This window comes from Apodemus sylvaticus, chromosome 7, assembly GCF_947179515.1.
Source record: "Apodemus sylvaticus chromosome 7, mApoSyl1.1, whole genome shotgun sequence".
In the NCBI taxonomy this organism is placed as follows: Eukaryota; Metazoa; Chordata; class Mammalia; order Rodentia; family Muridae; genus Apodemus; species Apodemus sylvaticus.
In genome coordinates, this window is record NC_067478.1 from 62,432,099 (window position 1) to 62,444,934 (window position 12,836).

The following is a 12,836-nucleotide window of genomic DNA, read 5'->3' on the forward strand; positions in this document are numbered from 1 at the left end:
GTATGCAAAGTGCCTGGCTGGGAGCCAGGTGGGCTTCTAACAAATGTTACACTGCCTCTTTTTATTACCTAGCACCCCGATCTTGCACAGCACACCGGATTTCTATTTCATTCAACTTCAAGAGGTATAGATATGAAAATACCCACAGTGGGCAGGAGATAACAGTGAGTCATAATGGTATGGCGTGGACCGGGAACACAGGCGGTCCGGTGGGCCAGCCGAGCAGTATCCAGGTGACACACTCAAGCCAGAGTTCAGAACTCAAAACAGTTCGGGACCGCCCCAGCTACTGGGAGAACATGAAAGTCAGGACTGTTCTAGGCTCTTTGCAGCCGACTGGGCCATCGAGGGCCACGCCCCAAAAGTCTGTCTCTTCCTGTGTAAAATGGGGCTTCAATGCATGTCGGTGTGAGTGGTTTTTATTTTCCGCACTCTTTGCGGTGTGGCCACATTTTCTACCTCGCCGCTCTGCCCCGGATGAGTACCCACACTCGTCGGGGTCCCAAGAATCGGCTGCCGCGTCCGGAGGCAGTCAAGAGTTCGGAAAGTCACTTCACATCCCTGTAGGACATTAGCAGCAAGCAGTGGGTGAGCGCCAAGGCCCCGCCCACCGGCTAGCGTGAGGGCGGGGCGGGGCCAGGCCTGGGGGCGTAACCAGCAGGGTGGGCGGGGCAGTCCGATTAGGCGGAAGCCTACTGTCTTTGGGCGGCGGCAGAACCAGGAGTCCGGATTTCCACGTTCTCTGGAGCGGGGCGCCGGGAGGCGGCGGATGGCAAAACCCGGCGCCCGGAAACCCTTGCTTTCTTTGACGCAAAGGCTCGGGACCCAGAAGCCGCCGTCTGCCCAGCGCCGGGTCAGAAGCGACCCCAGACGGAGCCTCCGAAGTCCCTCCGCCCCAGAGCCTCGGCCGTCCCCGCCGCCGTCCTCGTGGCCATGGAGTGTCCGCACCTCAGCTCCAGCGTCTGCATCGCCCCGGACTCAGCCAAGTTCCCCAACGGCTCCCCGTCGTCCTGGTGCTGCAGCGGTGAGTGCGGCTCTGGGGCTGGCCGGCCGCGCACCCGAGGTCCCGGCTCTGGCCCGGGCCTTGCCGTCGAAGGGCCGCGGGTGCGAGGCAGCGCGCGGCCTCGGGGGAGGCTGAGGGGAGCGGGCCCGGCGCGCGGGGCGAGGGGACACGACGCGGCGCGGCGCGGCGGGCGCGGCGGCGGCTCCTTTGTTTCGCGCGGCCCGACGGCCGGGCCGGCTGAGGAGAGGCCCGCGGGGGCCTGAGGCGAGCGCGCAGCAGCGGGATGACGCGGCGGCTCGCACCCCAAGGCTCGGCGAACAGAAGGGCCGGCCCCGCGTGCGGCCGCACGTGTGGCGGGGTCGGGCTCGCGGTCCCCCGTGGGCCGGACAGGCAAAGCGCCGCTGTGCGGGCGCAGCTTTGTCTGGACTGCCGGCGCGCGAGCCCCTTTAGGCAGCGTTTCCCTGGGTTCCCACAGGCTCCTGCCCCCCCCCGCAGCCCCTGAGCGGACTGCGCTGGGGGCTGCTCGGCTCGGAGTCTTGCCTCCGCCTGTGAGGGTGAAGTTTGAAAACAGGCTGCGGGCTCCGAAAGCCCCGGAGAAGGCAGCCGACAGCTGCTTTGGAGGGGCGGCTCGAGTTTTTTTCCGCCTTTCGAAGATTGTTCCGAGACAGTCTTTCGGGTTGGCCGGGATTTCGTTGGGATTTCCCGAGTGCGTGTAAGACACTTCGTAGGTTTGTGTTGTGCTGTTGGGTCGCTTAAGCGTTAACTCCTTCTGAAGCCCCGGTGCCCTCTCATTGTCTGCCCGGACTTAAGGTCGGACGGGCCACCCGGCTTTGATTACTTCCTGGTAGGGCCCGGGTGCCGACGCTGGTCTTTGTTTATGAGCTTTAAGATTATCACTGGCAGCTTGGGCTGTAGTGTAAAATGGGAATCGCGTGCATCAGAAATCAAGTTAATTTGTAAAGCCAAAAGACGGTGGTACGTTTCAGCAGAGTGGTTTTTTCATTCTGGGTTGGATTGGAGCTACGAAGGTAGTTTAGGGACTTCTTTAATACTTTTGACACATTACTTCTTCAAAGGTGATTATTCTTGAAGCAAAATGTGTGTGGTAACACAAAGAAAACTGTCCTCCAGGATAAGGAATAGAAGTAATTGCAGTTTTCTTGAGCTCCAAGACTTGGTGTCTTGCTTACCTTTGTAAAGTCAGGTGTCTTTTTCTGTTCTGCATAAAGCCTTTAAAAATTAGTAAGTTAATTGGTTTCACAGGACAGTATTGCAGTTCTTTCGGTTTGTGAGACCGGGCCTCTATAATAGCCCAGGGTGACCTAGAATTCATAATTTTCCTGTCTCAGCCCTTGGAGTGCTGGGATTATAGGCATGTACTACCCTACTGTGCTAGTATTGCAGTTCTTTGTGGGAGTGCAGAACTTGTGTGAATGGGCCTTAGCTGTAAATATATCTTCAACAGTGAGTCTTGAGCTTGAAACATAACAACAACTAACAGACCATGTGGTCTGTTAGTTAATTAGCTATAGCAGTGGGGCTATAGTTGAATTTTTCAAGAGCGAGTTGTCACACACACACACTCCCTCCCTCCCTCCCTCCCACTAGGAAAAGCTTACACCTCACAAGGAATGAGGTACTTCTTATTCATCTGTAGTCAACTACAGGGATTCTGAGGTGGGTGCATCAGCACAAGCCTAATTTTTTTTTCTATGTAAAATCACATCAAACTTAGAAATCACTTCATTGTGCATATGCATCTGGATAAGGACAAGAATTATGCAAGTAGCAGATAACCTGTTGTGAGTCAGTCTTGCCTTCAACAGTTAGGGAGTCTACTTTGGCTGGGGAAAAGAGACACAGCAAATGAAGCCCCTCTTGAGGAATTCAGCACATTAAAATGGAGCATAACTGGGAGTCTTGTGCTAAAAGCAAGAACAAATTAGTAATAGAAGGGTGATTTCTTTACAACGTGCAGCAAATGGTTGCCTCTGACCCTGCTTTGGAAGGATGGGTCTAATCACTTGCGTTTGTAGGACCAATAAAGCTAGTTTCACAACTCTGTGGGTGTTTCTTTTCTGTCTCAGGCTCATTTCATAATGGCCTCCCATTTTAACCTGTTGGCATCCCTTCATTGTTACAAGCAAATGTTATTGTATTAAGCTTGATCTTGTTCTTGCTTGTCTGTAGTTTCAGTGAAATGATTGGTAAATCTCTGATCCCTTAACTAACTAACTCATCATCTTGGAGTGTTATGTATTCTGGCTTTTATTTTTCTTCAACACTCCAGTATTTATTTATTTATTTATTTATTTATTTATTTATTTATTTATTTATTATTTTTGGTAGAGTAGAAGGGTAGCCAGTGTGTTGAAATAATGCTCTGACTGGTATTGAGTCTCATATACTCTTATTGGGGAGGGAGAAAATCCCTGTTTTGGCACCTAGACAATAAAAGTAATGCCTCTGCCTTATTTTCATTGGGAGTATGCAATTATATCCTAGTGAGACAGCCAGGCAGATTGCAAAAGACCAACAGCACAGACTCTAGCAGGCACCACCTCCTTGGACCAGCACTCCTGTTTCCTTGAGTGTGAGTTTCATTATGTCATCTGGAAAAAGAACAGTGCTTTGCATTTACTTCACAAGTCTCTTTTAAGATGAACAAGATTGTGTGTGAAAGTTTGAGAAACTACTGCTTTCTGGTGTCTTAAGTAATTTAATGGTATCACAGACTAGTACATTTTTATAAATAGGACTCTGAAAATTAAGTGTCTAAGCCCATTAAATGGAGCCCAAATGCATTGGCTTTATGATGAATTGTTTTACAAGGAGATACAGAACTCAGCAAGATTAGGGGGTAAGAGTAATGATATTTCAGAACTAACTAGAGCTACTTAGCTATGGAGGACACTGTGTTGTATGCTACAGACTTAATACAACTTTTGTTTCTAAGACCTCTTTATAATCTGAACATTTTTCAGAATCCTGGTTATTTGTTTTATCTAATACTATATTAAAAGTTAAAACTAAATATTTACTGATTTAATCGTGAATAACAATAATAAATCTAATACTTATAAACAGAAATTATGTGAAAAATTTTCAAAATTTATTGGGTAGAGTAGCTTTTTTTTTTTTTGGTTTTTTGGTTTTTTGGTTTTTTGAGACAGGGTTTCTCTGTGTAGTCCTGGCTGTCATGGAACTCACTCTGTAGACCAGGCTGGCCTCGAACTCAGAAATCCGCCTGCCTCTGCCTCCCAAGTGCTGGGATTACAGGCATGAGCCACCACGCCCGGCCGTAGAGTAGCTTTTTAAGTTTATATGTTTTTGTAAATGTTTTTTCTAGTGTGGCCTTGGTTGTCCTAGAACTCACTATGTAGACCAGGCTGGTCTTGAACTCTCAGAGATTCACCTGTCTCAACTTCCTGAGTTCTGGGATTAAAGGTGTTTGCCACCACCACTACCCAGTTATGTTTTTGTAAAGCCATCTGGATATCACATCTGCTTCTCATTGCAGTCTCTTCAGATATCAAACTTCACATATTATGTAGAAAACTCCACTTTGTGCTCTTGAGAGATGGAAAGGAAACATTCAAATAAAATAGAGCTGGTATTGGCAAATGCCGTTAGTCCCAGCATTTGGGAGTCAGAGGTGAATCACTCTGGAATTGGAGGCTGGTCTGGTCTACAGAGCAAGTTCCAGGGCTATACAGTGAAACCCTGTCTTGAAAACAAAAAACAAAACAGAACAACAACAACAAAACCAAAACAAAGTAATAATATCTTTTTCTTTCTGTCTTAATATCATTTATGGAAATACCTTTGACCTTCTGGATCCACTGAAAGGGGACCCCTGAAGTCTTAAGGTTAAAGATTCTACTTTGAGATCTCACAGGCAGAATGGTTAGACACCAGCTCTTATCACACTCACATTACAAAATTAGAGAAATTCATGAAGCTGGCAATAGGTATTCATTTGTAAATACTTGAAGTTTGAAACACATTAGCTGAGAAACAGATCATGGGGTATAGTGGTCCCTTACTCTCAAAGAAGTAGGTCTATTCTAGTTGGAGAGTCAGGAAACTCCTGTTTAGAAGATAAATCCATTTAGTAGTTTAAGGTAAATGTTGAAAATAGGAATCTCCTAATAAGGTAAAAGCTGATTTATGCCTGCCTAATTGTGGCTTAGAGCATTCTAGTTTTAAATTACAGAAGTTTAAATGAAAACTGGGCCAGTCTCTCAAGCCTTGTGTGCTATGCACACACCAGATGTTATTTTCAGGGCTGGAGGCTTGGGCATTTTTTGTAGGTGGAAAGTTTAGTGACAAAAGACAGGGATAAAACATGAAGTGCTTAAAAATTATATCCTAAACAGTTCTGTTTTTAAACTAAGGAAAGCCAAGTACCTGGAGTTTAGGGGTTTAAAGTGCTGTTGATTTGGTGCTATATTATAGTTGGGAAGTCATGAGAATTTCTCCCTGATTAATTTTTTAAAGAGTTGAGGGAGCCTCTAAATTTCCAGTATACTCACCCCTAAATCACTCTATTCAAGAAAAAGGAATGATTGGATTGATCTGCAGTTTGTGTTTGGAGGAGCTATTAGAGATAAACCTATTTTATTTTTTTAAAGATTCTTTTAGTAGGATGAGGTGCTGCTGACTGGTTCTTTTATCCATGGTAATAAATTTATAATGCACTGATCAGTTTGCGATAAAGGTAAGAGGTCACTTTGATGGAGTGATGGGTTATTTTGTATCCTATTTCTCTCAGCCTACATTTAAAGAAGACTAGTCTTCTTTAGTCCTTTGGACTAAATTTTCTAAATAGGACCAGTTATTTAGTTTACTGTGGTTGAATGCATTAATTGCTTTTAAGTAACATTTTGTGTTGTGTTTACTAAATATCCATTGAAGTGCTGTATTCAGTAAATGAAGTTAATGAAGTTTTTTCACATAGATTATGAAATAATGTGACTTTATTTTGAGAATAAATGAAGATGAAGTGAGTTTATTCCCCAGAATGTTTTTCCTAGCCTCCCCTTCGCAGCCTGTTAGCCAGAAAGCTGGATTGTAAGCAGGTGACCATTCATGACCTTGTTAGTATAGAATTTGTAGTCTTTAGGCAGTGTAGACATATAGATGGGCAGATGGAAAATTAGTTGTCAGTGAGTAGGGTCATTTAAGTCAATGGGTAGGTGATATTCATATTGATTTGAAGATTAGTATTTGAACTTTGTTATATTTGTGTACTTTCTGAAGAATTTGAACTATCTCTTAGTATTATTGATAAAGCCTAAGTCAGTGGAGTTGTCTTTCTAGTCATGCTGGCAGTGTTCTCCATCCCAACCCTAAGCAGCCTCAGCCTGTCCTACAGCCTCTAAGTGATGGGTTGTGGATTTGAAAGCCCTGGAACTGTCCAGGTGCTCTGTGTGACATGGCTGAAGCTGCAGGGTTCAGCCAGGTCTGTTTTCTTTTGTGATCAGATGTTATTTTCTAAACAATATACCTAGTATAGAAAGAAAATCCTGCATGGCCTAAGCAGAAGGAAAGGTTGGGCTGAGGGAGAAATTAGAACTCATTGTTTTCCTGGAACTCACGTACCCTCAAGACAATTATAACCATTCTCTACATTGATATCATTATCAGTAAGATTTTATAACATTCTGCTTTTCCTCATTGAAATTTATTCAATTTTTAAAGTGTGTGTGTGTGTGTGTTTGAAGCACTATCGATTAGAAGATAATTTAAAGTAATTGGCCTCTTCCTTTCCACGTCAGACTTGGTGGCATATATCTTTGCCTGCTGAACCAATTGCAGGCCTCCTTATTGGAATTTATGCAATTTTCTTCTGCACTGAAACATGAAAGATTTGCTCATGCTCTTTCAAACTAGATGTAGAGATGCTGAAAACATTATAGTATTTGTAGGCAGTAAGCAAAATAAAGTGTAGTTAGTAACAAGTAATTTAAATTCCTATCTTAAAATTTGAGTCCTATTCTGTTGGAATAATTTACATGTGAATTTTTTCTTTTTTTTTTTTTTTTCTTTTTGAGCACTTCCTTCTGGTCTAACATCTCTGTTGGGGAGAAAAACAGTCTTTGATTAAGCTGTAGTTTCAAACTTACTTCTATAAATGTTTTGTGTTCAGCCCAGGCTTGAGAAGGGATTTAATAGGAAGCTTTGCAGTAGAGAATGTGTGCTGTACAGTCTGTCAGTGTTGAGTTTATTCATATCCTTTTAGATAGGAGAGCAAATGCTCTAGGTGTTTTCATAGAGTTTTTCTGGACAGATGGCTGAGGAGGAAGTACTTTGATAGATTCTCAGTGGGGGCTGGTACTTGGAGGGTGTGCTTGTGATGATTGACAGTTGAGAATGCTGAGAATAGTATCAACTACAGTAACAGCTTGTTCATCTTACCTGGATTTGTCTTGTGCCAAGATCTCTCAAGATGCTCTGAGATTTTTATATAACAGTCTGTTTTGGGACTGTAGGTAAGATTAGATATCATTGAGACTCAAAAGGTATTCACCAAAATACTGTTCATTGCAGTCTTACCTTGAAATCAATGGCAATTGTTGAATGAACTTTGGCTTAGAAACTTGTAAACATAAACCATCTTTTATAACTACTATGCGTCTGCAGATGCTATTATCTGTTGTAATTCCAGATGTTTTCTTATCTATTAGTTTTACTGAGTAGGAGGAAAACTAAGAACAATATAAAGTAACTTCAAAGCAGTTTGCTAACATTTAATCCTAATTTAATTAACTACCTATCTTTGTAGTTTTTCCTGATTTATAGATTGTGAAACTGAGACGGGGTTAGGAGTTGCTTAAGATGTTCTGGGGTATTAAAAGATAGCCCAAAGCTTAAACTCAACCACTCAGACTTTTAACTCACCTTTTTGAGAGTAAGGTCTTTATTTTGTCAGTTAGGAACTTAATGCTTTATAATTTAAGGGACCTAAAGGGCTTGGAAGCATGCTTGAAATGAGTTCCTTGGAATATTTTTGTTATGAGAATATGTTTTTAATTCCACATCTTAATCACTCATTTTAAAATGTGGTATTTGATGTCCATCATCCAATTTATTGATTAAAGTGCTAGCAAATGGGCTCAAAGAATTGTCTATATAAGTGGGAAGAAAATAGCCTTGAAAGTCAGCTTCATTATGCTCAGCTGTATGTATGTATGCATGTATGTATGTATGTATGTATGTATGTATTTATTGATTGATTGTAGACTGAAATTCACCATGTAGATATAACAACCCTTCAATATAGGTATAGAAAAATGCAGTAAGCTTATGGTTGTTGAAAAACATGTCCTTCAATTGAGTTCTCATCCCCTTGCTGGTTTCATTTTATTTCTAGTATTGGAGATTTTTGGTGGTAGGGGTTTGTGTTCTGTAGAAAAGGGAGAGATTTCTGAAGCTATGGAATTTTACTTTTGAATCCAGTAATTTAGAGGTAATCTGAAATCTGCTTTAGGTAGCATGCTTATTATATTTAGCTATATTCTAAGATTTTCCAGGTGTATTTCCTATAAAAAGTTAATTACAGTTTTTGGATCGCAGGTCTTAAGACAGATTCTGTGTGTGTGTGTGTGTGTGTGTGTGAGAGAGAGAGAGAGAGAGAGAGAGAGAAAGAGAGAGAGAGAGAGAGAGGGAGAAGGGAGGGAGGGAGAAGGGAGGGAGGGAATGTGTTTGGAGATTGGTAAAACTCACATGAGCTCAGGAAAGCAGTTTTAGATTTTGAAAACTACTGTTGAAATTAAACTTGGGCTGCGTGGTAGTGGCACATGCCTTTTAATCCAGCACTTAGGAAGCTGGTTGCTTTGAGTTCCAGGACAGCCAGGGCTACATAAAGAAAGTCTGTCTTAAAAAAAGAAAGGAGGAAAAAGGGGAAAGAAAAGAAAATTAAACTTGGGCATTACAAAATAAATTTGCACTTGCCTTTAGTTGTGTTAGCTGAATATGTCACAATAAATTATAACTAACTTAATTTTGCAATTCCCTTTGAGTAGGCAATTGGGTGATAAACCAGTGCATATCTTTTAAAAGATAGTATTTCAAATTGGATTTTATCTGCTTTAGATAATTGAGTAGCTATATCAGTGCTGTGTTTTCAATTCTTGAATAGATACTGTGTCTTGTTGTTTTCTTTATTCTAGCTGGATTGAAGATAACCTTCCCAGTAGAAATCTGTTTGCCTTTTAATCTTTGACCTGCCCTCAAGACTAGCTTTAGGGACTGTTCTTCTACACTTTCTCTCATCCTTGAGAAGAGACTGCTATATTTTTGTAGATTTACTAGAACTAGTTGTAAGATAGTACTCTGTTTAGCTTCTTTAAGTCTTTGTCCTTGTTGACTAACTTGAGGTTTCCTTTTTGACTTATTTATTGACTTTTGAGATAGTGTCTCTGTTTGGCCTTGATCTGTGGCAGTCCTCCTGCCTCAACCTCCCAAGTAGCAAGAAAGTACAGGTGTGAGCCATTGCCATTATACCTGGCTGGGATGTTAATACTTTGATAAGTTTTTGAAGAGAAAAATTTTTTAGGAAACAAATTTCTATGATGAAATGTTTCTCTGTGGTCATAGATATGCTACAAAAATCTTGTAGTATACTAGGTGTTTATAAAAGAACTATATAGGAAGCTGCAGAGATGGCTCAGGTGAGAACATTAGCTATTCTTCCATAGGATCTTGGTTTGATTCCATCATCCACATGGCAGGTCTCAACTGTCTCTGACTCTTCCAGGGAATCTGATGCCCTCTTCTGACCTCCTCAGGCACCAGGCATGCGTATGATGCACAGATAAACAGATAGGCAAAAATACCTATACACACACGAAATAGAGATTTTTAAAAAGGTATTTTATGTGGAGACCATAGAGCAACATTACTATTGATAAAGGAATTTTAAATTTTACTTTCATGTAGTAAAATTTGGATTTAGTTGAAATTTGATTTAATTCAAGTTAAGTCTTCATGTGGGTTATTCTGGCTGCTAACAGTGAGCTATATCAGCTTTGCTATTGGTTTGGTGTGTGTGTGTGTGTGTGTGTGTGTTGTTTTTGAGACAAGGTTTCTCTATGTGGCCCTTGTTGTCCTAGAACCTGCTCTGTAAACCAGGCTGGCTTCCAACTCAGAAATCTGTCTGCCTCTGCTTTCTGGAGTGCTGGGATTAAAGGTGTGCAATAATACTACCACTGGGCCCTACATCAGCAATTCTAAGGGAATTGTAATATAACAGATCAAGCCTCACCTGTTGTGTGTGCAGTAGCTACTCAAGTTCAACATTTGTTATGAGAAATTAGTCCTACAGGCTTACATTCATTGTCCTGATTTATTGATTTTCAGTATTTTTGTTTGATTGTTTTAGAGCCTCATTAAAGATATTTCTTCAGATCTAAAAATATTTAATGGTATATATTTTGGAAGATTGCCAGATTTGAATTGTATCTTTTAAATTAAAATTAAATTTAAAAAATAAAAAGTCCAGCCTTTGGTTTTTGTTAAGTAATAATAGCTATTTTAAAAAAATAAAGTAGTTAATACATGTGGAGTTTGCAGGTGACTGTTTAATAGAATTTGGGGTACTGGGGAGATCGCTCTGAGGACCCACATGCTCTCAGCCCCATACCACAGGACTCACAGCAGCCAGAATCTCCAGCTCCAGGGGATCTGATGCCCCCTTCTGGACTCCAGAGATACCTGAATTCTCAAGAGCACCAACTCATGCAAATAATTAAAATACAAATCTTACAAAAAAGTAGAATGTTTTAAATCTCATTTGGGATTATTTTGATAAATACATGACAAATTTGTATTTTTTCTATTTTTTTATTGACAGTCTCATTAATTTTAAAAGAATAAAATTTCCCATCCTAGCTAGCAGTAAATGTTAGGAGGGGACTTTTTTCCACTTTTGTGCTTTGGTACTAACCTTTATTACAAAATCAAAAGAAACTAGAAAGAAATGTAAATGTAGGTGTTAAACTAGTTGTTCTCTGAAGAAAGTTTTACACTAAGAGATCTGTAAATCTCAGTGTCTGTATAGATAGGTCAGGTTAAGAGCACTTGTTTTTCTAGAGGAACTGTGTTTGATTCCCAAAATCTCTTTGTGGCTCACAACCATCCTAACTCCAGTTCCAAGGGATCCAATGCCTTCTGGCCTCTGCAGACACTGCGTGAATATGTTGCAGAGACATATATGCAGGCAAAAAACACCTACATACAAAACCCAAATATTTTTAAAATGAGGTCTATAAATAAAATTATTTTGTATACTTATAAAAGTAAGTGTTTCCTTAATATATACAAAATTTTTTCTTAACAATTTGTGCACTTGCTCTTGTTTTGAAAAAATAATGTATAGTGCTCATACTGCTTTATTTCATCATTACTTTTTTTTTTTTTTTTTTTGGATTTGGTTTTTTCGAGACAGGGTTTCTCTGTGTAGCCCTGGCTGTCCTGGAACTTACTCTGTAGACCAGGCTGGCCTCGAACTCAGAAATCCGCCTGCTTCTGCCTCCCAGAGTGCTGGGATTACAGGCGTGCGCCACCACTGCCCGGCTTTCATCATTACTTTTTCACTGTATATTTGCTTGCTTAGATTGTTGGCACAGGCATAGAATTTTTTTCAGATCTTGCTATAAATACATGGAAATATGTATTCATGCTAGATTTTCTTAAGTGATTCATGACTTTTGTTTTCATTCTCTATATAATCAGCTTCTAGGGGAAGTTATTTTTGAAACAATATTAAACTCTTAGTAATTTTTATGTTGCTATTTATGTCTGGTTTCCCAGACAGGAAAGTGTCCTATTTTGATTGTGATTTAATAATCTGCTGTGGCTTTAATGGTTATTGGTTTCCATTAAATAGAGACACAGTGCAGGATTTAAGTTGAAGACTGGTAAAGTAGAAACAACCTGAGAGATTTTTGTTTCCCGAAATTGGTCTGAAGAAGTCTTGAGTTTGTCAAAGAAGGAATAATAACAGGAATGTTTAGCATGTTACGGTTTTGAGATGTGGTTTCATACATTAGTTTATTTTATATGATGTTGAAAACTGGTTTTAGATGCTCTCTTAAAAATAGAGTAAAATACTTGAACCATTTGGGCATTGAGCCTTAGGGATCAGTTTGCCTTGATGCGTGGGAGTCACCAGGACCAGATGTCCTCTCTTTTACAGCTCTGTAGGTATCAGGATCTGTTAACATATAGATGATGAATTTTGGTCAGCTTTGAAATTACATTTGCTGTAGTAGAGAAGGACAAATTAGTGTAAAAGTAGTAGGAATTGAGTAGGTGACCTGGTTCCAAACGATGAACTGCTATTTAAATTTCATGTTTTGTAATAGATTTTAGTGCCCCGCCTCCAACCTCTCCCTCTAGTGGTTGGGATCTGACTCAGGCTCTTGTACATAGTAGACAAACATTCTACCCGAATCCTGACAATCTTTTTAATTAAAATATGTTTTGGGAAAGTTCATGAGTGGGTATGACTGTTTTACCCCTTAAAAATTAATTCATGGGGCTGGAGAGATGGCTCAGGGGCTAAGAGCACTGGTTGCTTTCTAGAGGTCCTGAGTTCAATTCCCAGCAACCACATGGTGGCTCATGACCATCTATAAAGGGATCTGACGCCCCTTTCTGGCATGCAGATATGCATCCAGCAGAGTACTCATACATAAAAAAAAGATCATGTTTTCAGAAAAGTAATGCGTATATACATAGTTGTTGATTAGTAAAATCAAAGGTCTTTGAATAGAAAAGCAGTTTCCTTCTATACTCTCAGGACTATAGCCATTTTCCAGATCTACCT

General features: G+C 40.8%; 1 protein-coding gene across 2 annotated transcripts in view; it reads left to right on the forward strand.

Annotated features, from left to right (window-relative positions):
* The first annotated feature begins 839 nt into the window (after positions 1 to 839).
* The window catches only part of Usp3 (ubiquitin specific peptidase 3), a 78,543-nt gene continuing 66,546 nt past the window's right edge, over positions 840 to 12,836 (forward strand). For both annotated transcript variants that reach the window (XM_052187962.1, XM_052187963.1), the window contains exon 1: positions 840 to 1,024. In XM_052187962.1, the coding sequence (XP_052043922.1) occupies positions 934 to 1,024 (91 nt within the window). In that variant the 5' untranslated portion in view covers positions 840 to 933. The remainder of the gene's footprint in view (positions 1,025 to 12,836) is intronic.